This window comes from Amphiura filiformis, chromosome 17 (assembly GCF_039555335.1).
Source record: "Amphiura filiformis chromosome 17, Afil_fr2py, whole genome shotgun sequence".
NCBI lineage: Eukaryota > Metazoa > Echinodermata > Ophiuroidea > Amphilepidida > Amphiuridae > Amphiura > Amphiura filiformis.
In genome coordinates, this window is record NC_092644.1 from 21,577,767 (window position 1) to 21,591,130 (window position 13,364).

At 35.3% G+C, this 13,364-nt stretch overlaps 1 protein-coding gene across 1 annotated transcript in view; it reads right to left on the reverse strand.

The window, feature by feature from the left end:
* LOC140137057 (MAM and LDL-receptor class A domain-containing protein 2-like) overlaps positions 1–13,364 on the reverse strand; it is a 103,342-nt gene that overhangs the window by 47,235 nt on the left and 42,743 nt on the right. Inside the window, 3 exon segments of the mRNA XM_072158716.1 lie at positions 895–1,058; positions 1,707–1,833; positions 2,663–2,827. Coding sequence (XP_072014817.1) covers positions 895–1,058; positions 1,707–1,833; positions 2,663–2,827 — 456 coding nt within the window.

Consider the following 13,364-nt stretch of genomic DNA (forward strand, 5'->3'; position numbering starts at 1 on the left):
GACTTTCAAGGACCTTGTGCAAATTTCCAGAACTTTCAAGGCCATGAAAAGGTGTTTTCAAATTCAAGGACTTTCAAGGACCATGGGAATTACCCTGATAATAATTTTGTGCTGATTGAAAAGCAACCATTTTGTTTCCCCTGGTGATAAAAAATGAAATGAAATTAAATTGTCAACCTATGTAAAAATAATCACTTTCAACCTATGTAAGATCCATATTAGAGATTCCATGGCTATAAAATGATGTCAATAATGTTGGCTGATCATCATTATCCTTCGGTTGCAGAGCAGGCGACCACAAGATTTCTCCACGTACAGTGATCTTTGGCAAGTGCAACTTTCTGCTCTGCTCCAGTCACACCTTCATCATACCCTAGCACTTATTGGATTTAGGTTAAAAAGGAGGTGCATGAGCATCCAGCTCTCTTTTTGCATTGAAGTGGTATGTAGAGGGCATACCTTTAGCACGCTCTTGCTCTGTCAGATGACCAGGGGAAGACGAAGGACAGCAGGACAAAAATTGTGATTCTTTGAATGACATGTATGCTCTGCCATATTCACGTCACCTAATTTTTCATACATGGTGCATGAATCCCCATGCACATGACACATACAAAAATACCCAACCGTTTCTTTTTTCAACTTTCTCTTAATTTTTTCCTAAAACAGCCCAATTTTGCTTCAATCTAGCCAAAAATTTTGAAATTTCCCAAAAATTTTGGGGAAAGTTTGTAAAAACTAAGACAATTTGTGCTAAACTTGCCAAAAAATTTGGCTCCAAATTCCTTGAAAAATTGGTATATATTGATGGGTCCACATTCAAATTCACAGCAGCATACACCTACCAAAACCAACCTTGAGTACTAGCCCCTATACACATCAAACAAATCTTACCTGTGTCCAATAGCAGAGTGTACTGTCTTCATAGCTGCATACAGGTGGGCATTGCCACTCATCTGATCCATCATTACAATCAAGTCGGAAGTCACAGAATTTATCATATGGCATACAGGTGCCATCATTACAGGCTAGTTCACCTGTTGAACAGCTAGGATGACCTGTGATAGGAAATAAAATAATCATGTTAATTCAACAAATAAAGAAATCAACAACAGCAGCAAAAATGGCTAGAAAATTTTAAAATTTATATTGTATTTCTGATATCTACCATGGAGGGTCAACTATCAGTGCTTCTTTCTACTGGAGTGAAAAAAGCTGAAAAAAGCCATCTTCTGCCATTTACCCAATTTTACCAACTGATTTTCATCCAGTATTTCTCTGCATTCATCTTTCAAAAAGTAGGCAAAATGTTAACGGGAAAAGCCAGTTTATGCCAATTTAAACTGACATGGTTCCACATTAGTGTGCACAACTGTGAAGCACTCCCTTCTATAATCTTGGGGAAAATGTTTGCACACACACTTTGATTGTCCTTTGCAAGGTAAATCTTTGCACTCACAGCCTCAATTTAATGTTGTAGAAAGTCATATTGTCAGCACATTTATGAGATCCTCCTACCCTGAAATATGAGGACAGAGAAGGGTCGAATTCAAGGTAGGTCTGTACTGCAAAAATGGTTTCACCCACATTTCCGCTCGTTGATATGGCACATATTTGAATTGTTTTGAGTGAGTATGCCCACTATTTTTTCAAGTTGAGATGTGTATTGTTTGAATGCTATTCACAGAAAAGCACAGATGACTTACTTGTTGGTATTACTGTAATAGGTAGGCTATTAGTAGGATCCAATGTACAGGCTGGGCTGAAGGAGAAATCATCTAGGGCAATGTTGTCTTCACGTGCTCCAGGACCAGCAGCACCCTCAATAATGACCTGCAAGTTAATTATTAGAATAAAAAATAAAAAGTATGTCATACCAGTTACCCCTTGTTTCTTACCCTAACCTTCCCTGATTCAACAAAATCAAACAGCATAAAGCCACTGCGCATGCATGTATCCCAGGTGATGCGATGACGCGATCATCCAAAGTCATATTTACACACAGGACTTAAAACACCCATGGCTACCAGGCGCTGATCACGTGCTTAGCACACAGGGGTCTGGAGTTCAAATCCTAAGGGAAACAAACTTCTTTGTTCATTTGCTCTCTTCATTGTTTCTTTTTTTCTTTTCTGTTTGCCCAAACAGCACAGGGAGAATTAGGGTTAAACATTTATTTCTTGAGGGAAGGCACTGATTAGGGAACCAAAGAATTGAAACAATCCACCAAAATGTGCAAAAAATAGAAAAATATAAAGATGCAGCGTTCTCACCAGCCACTATTTCCATAGATTTACATGTAAATGACACATGTGCACTGACCAGTAACTCTAACCTGCCAAATCCAACATAATCAAGCACTCTAGGTGCTTCCCCATCAGCGGCACAGGGCAGGCAGCACATAGGCTCCCTCCACTCAAAACGCCATCCACTCAAAGCATCCTCCACTTAAACCACCCTCCACTCAAATCACCCCTAGGGGGTTAGGGTTAAGACTCACTTGGAATTTAGCCCCAACAGTGAATGGTACCTCTCCTCTCAACCATTGGTCACCCTGGTCACCTGCTATGGTCAGTTGTGGTGTTGGGGATTCCTAACATTAGGCTCCACTCAAACCACCCTCCACTCAAATCACCCCTAGGGGGTTAGGGTTAAGACTGACCTGGAATTTAGCCCCAACAGTAAATGGTACCTCTCCTCTCAACCATTGGTCACCCTGGTCACCTGCTATGGTCAGTTGTGGTGTTGGGGATTCCTGCAGAGAGATACGTTGATACACATCCAGGTGATTTACATTAGAGCCGAACATGTGGTACCAGAAACGGAACTGCAAAGAAACAATAGCCAATGGTTAGAACAACAGAAACAAATAGAACTGTAGCTAAAAAAAGAGATAGCTTAAAAGAGACACTTAGGTAAGAAAAACATACAATTTGTAATCGTTAATAATTCAAATATAAAGAAAACATGAGAAATGCAGTTTTTTCTAGTGTACACATGTATAAAAATGTACTTCTCAGGTTCAGTTTACAATTACAAAAAATACCACTTAAAAAACAAGTGAATAGTCAACATTTTCTTGCAAATGTATCGGATCATGCTTAAAGGAGGATTTTCTGATCATTGCATCCTCTTTTTATGACATTTTTCAGTAGATATCCACAAAAAGGCTTATTCCCAAAATTTTAGTTGAATCCGATTTTGCATTTGCAAGTTATGCATGATTATGTGTATTACACTGCTCCATAGGCCAGTGTTGTAATTTCGTTCTGGTATACCAGAACGGAATTCCAATTTGACGATATTTTGGCTAAACGAATTAATCTGCAAGAAATTTTTGGTACATAAACATTATGTAGCCAGAGGTTTCCAGTGGTCTAAAAATCTCAACTTTTTGAGGCTGTGGATGACGAAATGCCCTTTTAATGAATCTGAGTCGGTCAAAATCAAAATTTGGTTTTCAATTTCATTACATGAGCCATTCTCAGAGCATTATTTTGCTGAAAACCCCATCTTAATTGGATTTACAGTTTCAGAGATATGGCCATTTTAGTGTTGCTCAGCACAATAAAATACAAAGGAATGTGTCTCTTTATTTTATTGGTTTTAGTAAATTACACTTTTGATATACATTATCATAAAATAGCTAGTATATGCCTGTAATTTATTTATTTCATTCTTATTTTGGGTGAACCTTTTCTTTGCACTGGCACTGGTCTCCGAAGGTGCCCAGGTTATAGCATTATAACATTGTAATCTTTTCATCATACTTATGTCACTTGTATTTTGAGACTCAATGAAATAAACTTAAGATTTCTTCCTATTCCTCCAATTTGACTCTGAGTGCAAACATTAAACTAAGTAATTAATTAAAATGAAACATGACCATGTCTGATCATGTAACATCTGTGTGCAAGTCAATCAATTTCATCTTATGGAACTTGTCGAAAATACGTCCTTTACATCACTAAGGAGGCATGCTCCAATGCCATGCGGGCGCTCGTCCTCTCCAAGCTAGATTACGCAAATGCGCTTCTAAGTTGTTGTAGAGGAAAGGATACCACCAGGCTTCAACGCCTTCAGAACAGAGCTGCCCGTATCATTTTCCAGGTTCCCCGTCGACATTCATCGTCACCGTTGCTTAACTCTTTACACTGGCTTCCAGTTGACAAACGTATCCAATTCAAAGTTCTTCTTCATATCTACAAGACATTGAATGGTCTATCGCCAATCTACCTTGAGGAATGCGTTCAGACCCACAAACCGTCATGGGACGGTCTACGCTCATCAAAAGATCAGAGCCGCCTTACCATTCCAAGATCTCAGAAATGTATCGGTGATGGCTCCTTCAGTGTCTTCGCTCACGCCTCTGGAATAACATACCACTCTCAATAAGATCTTCTCCATCTGTTGACATTTTCAAACGCTCGCTCAAGACACATTTGTATTAATCTGTTGTTTTTTGTGTGTAATTTTTAATATTGCTTGTTGCATAAGACCATGTAGTGTTTAAGTGGCATATTTTCTAATTTCCTGCAGACGTGAAAGATGAAGGTCGGCCGCCATCAATAATATTTTGGGACATTGATAGGTTTTGATAACACTTTTCAATCACGACACTAAAAAATTCTCTGGAGCCCCCGTTAAAAAATATGACCACCCCCTAAAAATCGCTCCAAAATCACCTAAAATATGTTTTAAAAAGCAGTTTTTCATCGCATTTCCAGGAAATATTGTAGGAAACTCCATAATTCAACAGGTCCCAAACAAATTGGTATTGAAAATACATATATTGGTGAATCTCCTCACAAATTTGCAGAAGCCAGCAATTTCATTAAGGTGGATTTTTCATAAACTCAATATAGCCATATTTTCAAAATGTCGAAAATGAGAAAAAATGCAAATTTTACCTAACTTCTAACTTAATTATTGCCTTTATTCAGGCTGAGTTTGATATGACCTTTTTAGATAAACATTTCCCATCCTTTGCCTATTACAAAATGCTTTCTCTATTGTGGTATCTTTTTCCAATTTCTTTTGAGGGGTCTTTAAAATATTGCATTTTGCATTAGTTCGTAAATAAACAAAATCAAAATGAGCATATTAATATTGTCTAATACTATTTACAATCTGTATTATTCAGAAAGAAAATATTATATAACATCAGTATGTAGATTATTAATAACAACCGAGTGCAAGTTTTTACCTAGAAGTGACTTTTTAATGTCCAAATATCGCATTTTTGGCTGTATTTGGTCAATAATTTACATTCATATGCCCACATACGCGCTATCTAACGGCGCTTGATTGTTTGAGACTAAACAACGGCGATATGGCCCAGCGTTTAGGACCGGCTGATTTTCGTGAGGATTTCAGTTGGAGAAATAATGGTATGTGATGAAGAAATAGTATAGTATCACAAAATGTTCTGGTATATTATAAGCGTGGTTTTCATAAATGAATCCCTAATAAATTAAATTTGATGTGTGAGAATTTGTTAGATTTTACTACATCCACTTGGTCCCATTATCATTTGGTACAATAACCATTTGGTCCTATTTACCATTTCGACCAAAACCAATAGTCTAAGGGACCGTTCACAAACACTTGTTAGGGGGGCCTGATGCCAAAAAATTTCATCGCGAAAATTTTTCGGGGCCCGCCTTTACAGACCTCAAAAATTTCAGGCCTCCCCCCTTTTTGACATGAAATATGGGCCAACCCCATAGAAAAGCATATAAATTCAATATTCCCGGAAAATTTGTGGTCATTTTTTCAAGGCCCCCCAAGGAGGATCAAAATTGTTCAGGCCCCACCCTTTTTGCATCAGCCCACCCTCCCAACAAGTGTTTGTGAACGGTCCCTATAACCAAAAAGTCTAAAACCATTTATTCCAATGAACCATTTGGTCTAATACCCATCTGGTCTATAACCATTAAGTCTAATAGCCATTTGGTCTAATATTACCCTTTTGGTATACAAACCATTTGGTCTATATAACAAGCATTTAAATTACTAATTAATTGGTCTACTCAGGCGGCGGATGACATGATCGAGCCGGCAACTCGTGAAACCGCCCGGCCGTATGGCATTTTCCATATACTCGGTTAGTTTTGTGGGGTTCATTATCGAACCCCAACGGTTTTAGCTTGTATTTATATTATTTATCAACATAGGCCTATTTGTTTGTGATATTTCAAGCGCTTTTAAAATTTCAAAATAATCCCATTCAATTACACGGTTGACGATGAAAATTTACTGAATTTAGGGACTGCACGTCATACACCACCTGGGTCTACTAGCCGATTGGTCTAATAGCACGTGTGAGGCTATGTAGGCGCAATGATGCTACTACACATGATGAGGTCATAGGCCGGGGTTACCGTTGTCGTATAAAAAAGCAGGATGCCTTTGCTTGTTTCATAAACAGAGATTATATAAACAGGCCTATAATACATGTAGTATTCCAACTCTATGCAAATGACGTAAACAGGCAAACCTATTTCGTTTTAATGTTTGGAGAAGCAGGTAACACGTAGTGGCCCATCGTACATGCCTATGGCACACCCGGTAATGCATGATGCATGAGCCTAGTGTCGGTTATATTATATATTTATATACCTTGTAAAGACCGGAAAAGAAGAACAAATAGCCAAAATGTCACTTTCAATACATGCAGGCCGCATGTCTGTTTGGTACATTATAAACAATAATAAACAATATTAATTCTGAGAATTCCGAGGAATAATGCATAAGTTTTGATGAATGTAGTAGTATGTTTATACACATGCTCGTCTCATTTACATATATTTACAGTTGTAGACGAATTTTTTTGGTTATAAGACCATAGATTAATATAGACCAAACAGTTATTAGATCAGAAGGTAATTAGGCCAAATTGTTCATAATAAAATATTAGACCAAATGGTTATTAGTCTATATGGTCAGTAGACATACTGGTTATTGGACCAAACAATAATACTAAATGACTATATGATTATTAGACATGGTAATTAGCCTTTCTGGTACTAGACCTTTTGTATATACAGAATTGATATTTAGTATGAAATATTTTTTTGCAAAATTCCAAGACTGGTCTGGAAGGGGTCTGCATAAACCGCACGGACTAAATATTAATCAGGGTGTGTCATAATTTTTTGACAGAGAATGTGCTTTCCAAATTCCATTAGTTTATATATTATGGCGCTCATAATGTAGTGAATTAGTCTAAAATGCCCGCTAAAATGGCGGTTTTAAGGAGACTGAATTGGATTTTTGTGGGGGTAAAATTTCTGAATTTGAGCAACATTATTGTCAAATTTATTGAGGTTTAAGGTGATGTTTACTGAACCTTAATACCAATAAGTGTTCATCAGAACTGAAATGCACTTGTAATTTACCCGTTTTGAAAGTGGGAGGAGCTTTAAAAATATGGCTCTTAAAAGTGGTATGCACTTAGAAAGTTTGAATGGCCCCCTGGGGCCAGATGAAATGTTATAATCTTACTGTACACAAAGAAGCAGCGTGAGTTCATTGGACAATAACAGAACAATTTTGCATAAAGTCCGAAATTCCAGCCCAGTCCTTGAATTTTGTGAGAAAATATTCCATACTAAATGTCAAGTCTGTAGATAAAATAGGTATTAGACAAATGGCAATAGACCTGACACCTGATAAAGTCCCTGAATGCGTGAGTTTCACGCTCAATGAGATATTGAGATCTTGTAAACGTACATCATTATATTACATGTACAAGTTCACATTCAATTTTAGACCATGCTTAAAGTACCTGTACATGTTATTTGGTAAATTCGCCTTTGAAAAGAAATGAAAATTCCATTGCATTGGCAGTAGATAATATGAAGTATGGTGTGGTGTTTGTTTTGTTTTGTTATAAATGTGTTTTAACTAAAGATTAGTCTATTTTATTTAAAATAATGATTTATTACCTAAACAGTGTAATGTTGGTTGCAAATTCCACTTTCGAAAATATGTTTAAAAAAAAATTCATTGGAAAAAACAAATTCCATTAACACAAAACAAACACATTCTGTTATTGGAAACATATTTCTAAAATAAACAATCAAAATAATTATCATATCAATCTAGGAAACCCAAGTTTCATATCATTAGTTTGCAGGGAGATTCATATGCAAATTCCATGAAAATTAACAAATTCCACTATAATAAAAGAGAAAAATCCACATGAAAATAGTTATCAAACTCAAATCAATAATAACCTTGGTTGAGAATTGAAGTCAGACAGAATGTAAGATAATTAGTATGGTTATACATTGGAAAACGTTAATTAAGTCTACAAAAAGCAAGCAAAAACGAAAATCCACCAAAATCAACAAACTCCCCTGCAGTATAGGAAAAAAGTACCACGCTAATTTAAACATATTTCAGAAGTACAACATGTTGGTTATATTATCCAAAAGGTTTGATCCAATGTTAGCCTGAATATAGCAGAAAATGTGATTTGAAAATGTTCTTTTTTCACTACTTTCAAAATTATGAAAAATCCTGTTTTTGCCCAAATTCCGCCATAATTTTACGTAATTATATCAAAAGAATTATTTTTTTCTGAATAGGTCATCTTATAAAGCATGGTTCAATTCCAATATGTTCAACTTTCTGTCAGACCCAGGTTATTTCAAAGTATATTTTCATGATGTCAAATGTTGGGCATTTTTAAGCTATATCAATTCTGAGGCAGGTCAAAAGAGGGCCAATTTTATGGGGGTCGTGGAATTTCCCCCAGGGGGGGTCACCTGATTTTTTTACTATCATAGTTGTGAACCATCTGACCTAACTAGACTAAGTACCAAATACCATTGGATTTGGCTGACCTTCATCTTTCAGCTTTGTGTACAGGCCACATGGTGCTTAGAAAATATGCCACTTAAGTTCTTATTTTGTAAAGCGCAATGAACATGTTTGGTATTGCGCTATAGTAAGCGCCGTATATTATTATTATTATTATTAAACATACCTAAATCCTTATCCTTTAGTTAGCTCTAACTGGCAATAGTTTATTACTTGGTCAATTTTTGGAAATAATTAAGGGCCAAAAACATGCGTTTTTAGGGTGTTTTTCTTTTGCTGTGACAATCAAGCCCAAAGACTTGTACTAAGACTAATTTCAAGTTATGAATTCTAGTGTTTGGAAACACATTTTCTGAAATCATATTAAGCAATTACCAAAATTTACATAAAATATTAAATTTAAGAGCAAACACGCAAGCTTATACAACAAATTTTGAATACTTAGACTTGTGCCAAACTCTGAAATTTTTGACTGAAATTGTACGAAATCATGCAAAATTGCATGTTTTGTGCCCATTTCCCCTCAAATTGCAAAATATTTAAAATGTTACTTTTACTGTCAGTTACTAACTAAAGGATTAAGATTTAGTTATGTTTCATTTGGCAAAACAGGATGATTTTTTTAATCCCAAACAATTAGTGCTATATTTTTCTGGAATCAGGAGTAAGCACTTACAACCTTATTACATTCACAAAACGAAAACAAACAAAGGTTCAAAAAATATTATGTGTCTTTCAAATGTCAATCCTAAAAATAACTTGTAACGATACAGCACATGACTTACTGCATGATGGATGCAGCATATGACTTATTGCATGATCTTATAATTATGAAAATGGAAATCCCCCACCTTCATGCAATAACGCTAGAAACCTTACACTTGTGATTGGTGCATTCAAAACATATCATGAAACGGAATACATGTATGCATGGTATGTAAACCATTTGCTGATCGAGCACTTGGCTGATCAAACAAAGAAACTAAGGACCAGCTAGTGTAAATCTCCTAGTGTGGGTAAGTCATTATTAACGTTTGTTGTTGTAATTGTGAAATTTGTTTGTGGGGAAGTGGATTTCATATTCCTGTTTAAAAAAAACCCATTGTATATTGCATTGTCTCATTCAGGAATGATTGTATCAGCATAATAAATCGCATGAGTATACTATGTTCTATAAAAAATTTCATTTATTTTTCATTATTTGAAAATAAATCTTTGTTATTAATTTGTACAAAATAAAAGAAAACAAAAAGAGCCTTTATTACAAAAAACATTACAGGCTATAAGCTTAAAAAACTTGTTTTTCATATACTTGAAACATTTTTATATGTTTTTTTTTTATTTTTACCAATAATCGCATGGCATAGTGGTTTGCTCTTTTGGTCCTTGCGGGGAAGCATTTGTTATTCTTTTTCCTTAGATCTTCAACAGCACTGCTCCATACATGTCTCGTAATAAATTGTGCCTGCCTAACCTTAAAATTAGGGATAACCATCTCCTTGCATTTATTTTTTATTTCTTACTCAGATCATGGCTGATTTTGAAGTGCATCATTCTACATCTTGGGAAAACAAAAACCAAATCATTGCAGATGGTTTCTTGGAGGCGAGGGCACCAATCAAGCCGTATACTGATTTTCCATTTACATGGACAATGAAAGATCAACCTGGTGTGAGTTTCACACAATTTGAATCAAATGCATTTGGCCAATGCAGATTTGTTATTCCTCTATCAACACTGCAAGACCACTCTCAAAGCATGTTGGGCTCACCTTCACCTAGGAGTGTTCAACATAGGGATTACTGGGATTGTGTCTTTATTCCGGATCAGGCTCATGTTGCAGAAGGTATTACACAAGGAATCATTAATGAGTTTGAATACAAGTTGTCTCAATTTTACAATGTGGGTGATTTAATTGAAAGGTTTGAAGAGTTGGAAGCTGCTGCTGAAGCTGGTGGATGTGAATTTTGGATGACACTCTATTACTTGGGTGATGTGCCGATAGAATGGGGAAGATGGGAATAATAACAGATTGACAATAAAGATGAAGATGAGGACAATTTGCATAGCATACGATGATCTGAAATCAATGACTGATGACATTATAAAGCCATTTTTGTTGTGCTCTGCTGAGATTTATTCACAGCTCTTTCTCTTGATTTTAGCCACCATAAACACAAATCGTGTCCAGTGATCTATCATGTTGATTGAACTAATGTAACTCTTCCACTTACATCCAAAGTTTTGCTTCTGTTACATCTATATTGCTACGTAAAAAAAGGTTGAAGGAAATAGCTACAGTAACAAATAATACGGTAACACACAATTATAGAAATTAATAAAACATCTGCTTGAATTGCTTCATTGGCTGCCCATCAAATCTTCTATTGACTGCAGGATGTCTTAACATTTATCTTAATGAACTAATTCAGTTTTATTAACCAACTTGCTCATTTTGCTCATCAAATAGATCTCTTCTATCTGTGACTTAACCCAAATGTTATGACTTCAGGAACTATCAACATGCGGCTTCATACCTTTGGAACAATCATCCTATTCGCATTCAGATGGCTTCATCTGTGAAAAGGCCTCGAATTTTAAATTTTGGGGGCCGGGCACCCATAAAAAGCCACAGGGCAAAGACAAAGAAGGCATCAAGACCAACAATTGATGAAGAATGCTTTGAAGTTGACAAAGGTCTGGGGGCACCAAGGCCAAAACTGAAAAAGGGCAGGCAATGGCAGTGGTGGCCTCCCTGAAATTTGAGCCCTGTCTGTGAAATTTTTTAATTCATTTCTAAAGACTCATTTATTTACAAGCTTTTATAAACAAGATTATTTTATTATCTGTACTTTTGCCCCGACTTTTGCTAATTTTTTGCTTTATACTTTTTGCTAATGGCATATTTGGTATGTACGTAATGTATTTTTCTTGCACTTCTAGGCTTGTGTATATATTGAGCATTACAAATTGATATCATTGTTATTATTATTATTACTAGTGCACCTATAGCTATAAGGGCACCAGCTGCTGTGAGAGCACCATATGTATTATTAGCGATACAGTTTTACTAAACATTTTGCTAAAAATGATCAAGGCATTCATATTTCCCAAATTCTTATTACTTTATTTTTTTCTGTCTATTTAATACATACCTTGAAATGCACTTCACCACAAAGTCCCCCCTTTTGATGTGCTGCATCACATATGCTAGTCATAATACTTTAAACTGTCTTATAAAGATTCAAAAGAAATCAAAAAGTTTTGATGACTTTGAGCCCATCTTAGCACAACCAACCAATTTCAATTTCACTGGTGAGTCTGATGAATCTACTCTGTATGAGTTTTTGTTAATTGTTTGTTATATGCCAATGCCAGAACATTACAAGTTGCCAAAATAGAACATGACATATATATTTTAAGTGGGAAAATATTAAAGCCTCCCAGTGATATTTTGTATCAAAAATGGTTAAAAAAATGTAAGTCAGAAAATTGTGAGACCTGAAGCTTTCATAGAAATGTAGAAATGAAGTCCTGGGTGGGGGGGTACTCAAGTTTGGTTTTGGAAGGGAAGTGCCGCTGAGGATTTGAAAGTGGACCCATAAATATACCAATTTTTCAAGAAATTTGGACCCATTGATATACCAAAAGTCAGAATTTTCGGCCGAATTTAACCCAAATTGTCTTAGTTTTACAAATTTTCCCAAAATGTTGGGAAAATTTCGAAAATTTTGCCTAGATTAAGGAAAAATTGGGCTATTTTCAAACAAAATTGAGACAATTTCTGATTTTGAAAAAAGGACCCATTCATATACCAAAATAAGCTTTGAAAAAGGGTTATTGATATACCAAAAGGCTACCATATTAGCGGCCCGCCCCTGTATGGTCATTTGTATGTACTGAGTAACCCCCCCCCCCCGCAATGAAGTACCACTTGACTTGATTTTGGCTATAGAAACTAAAATGGCTCACTAATCATGTTAAAATATTGTTACTGCTTTGTAAATATTTTAATATTTAATATCTTAATTTAATATTTTAATATCAACACATGCATTTAAAATGCATGTGTATTATCTAAACTTTTTAATGTAAATTATGCTGTATACTATAATTTGTACTGATGCATTGGTGGTGGTAATAAATCCTAAGACTTCTTTACACATTATATATATATGGTTGCATGTTTTATCTATATTTCTGTTACTTATTCATCTATGAAAACACAAACCAATAACCAAGTTATTAATTAACCTCATATTTGGTCATTTTAACCTTAAAAACTCAATTTTTAAGGTTGAATAAATTACATTTATTCATTCAACGTTTGTACCATTGGCCTATATGTCACCAGCTTTAATAGCTTTAATATGGCATTTGTACAATAATCGGGTTTTTTTCCCATTTTTTTTAAATAGCTGTTGCTATCATAAGGCCTACTCATTTGAATGATGATTTTTAGCAACAAATATAATTTTTTTTTTTAATTCTTTCATCATCATCATCATCATTTTCATCTTCATCATCATCATCAT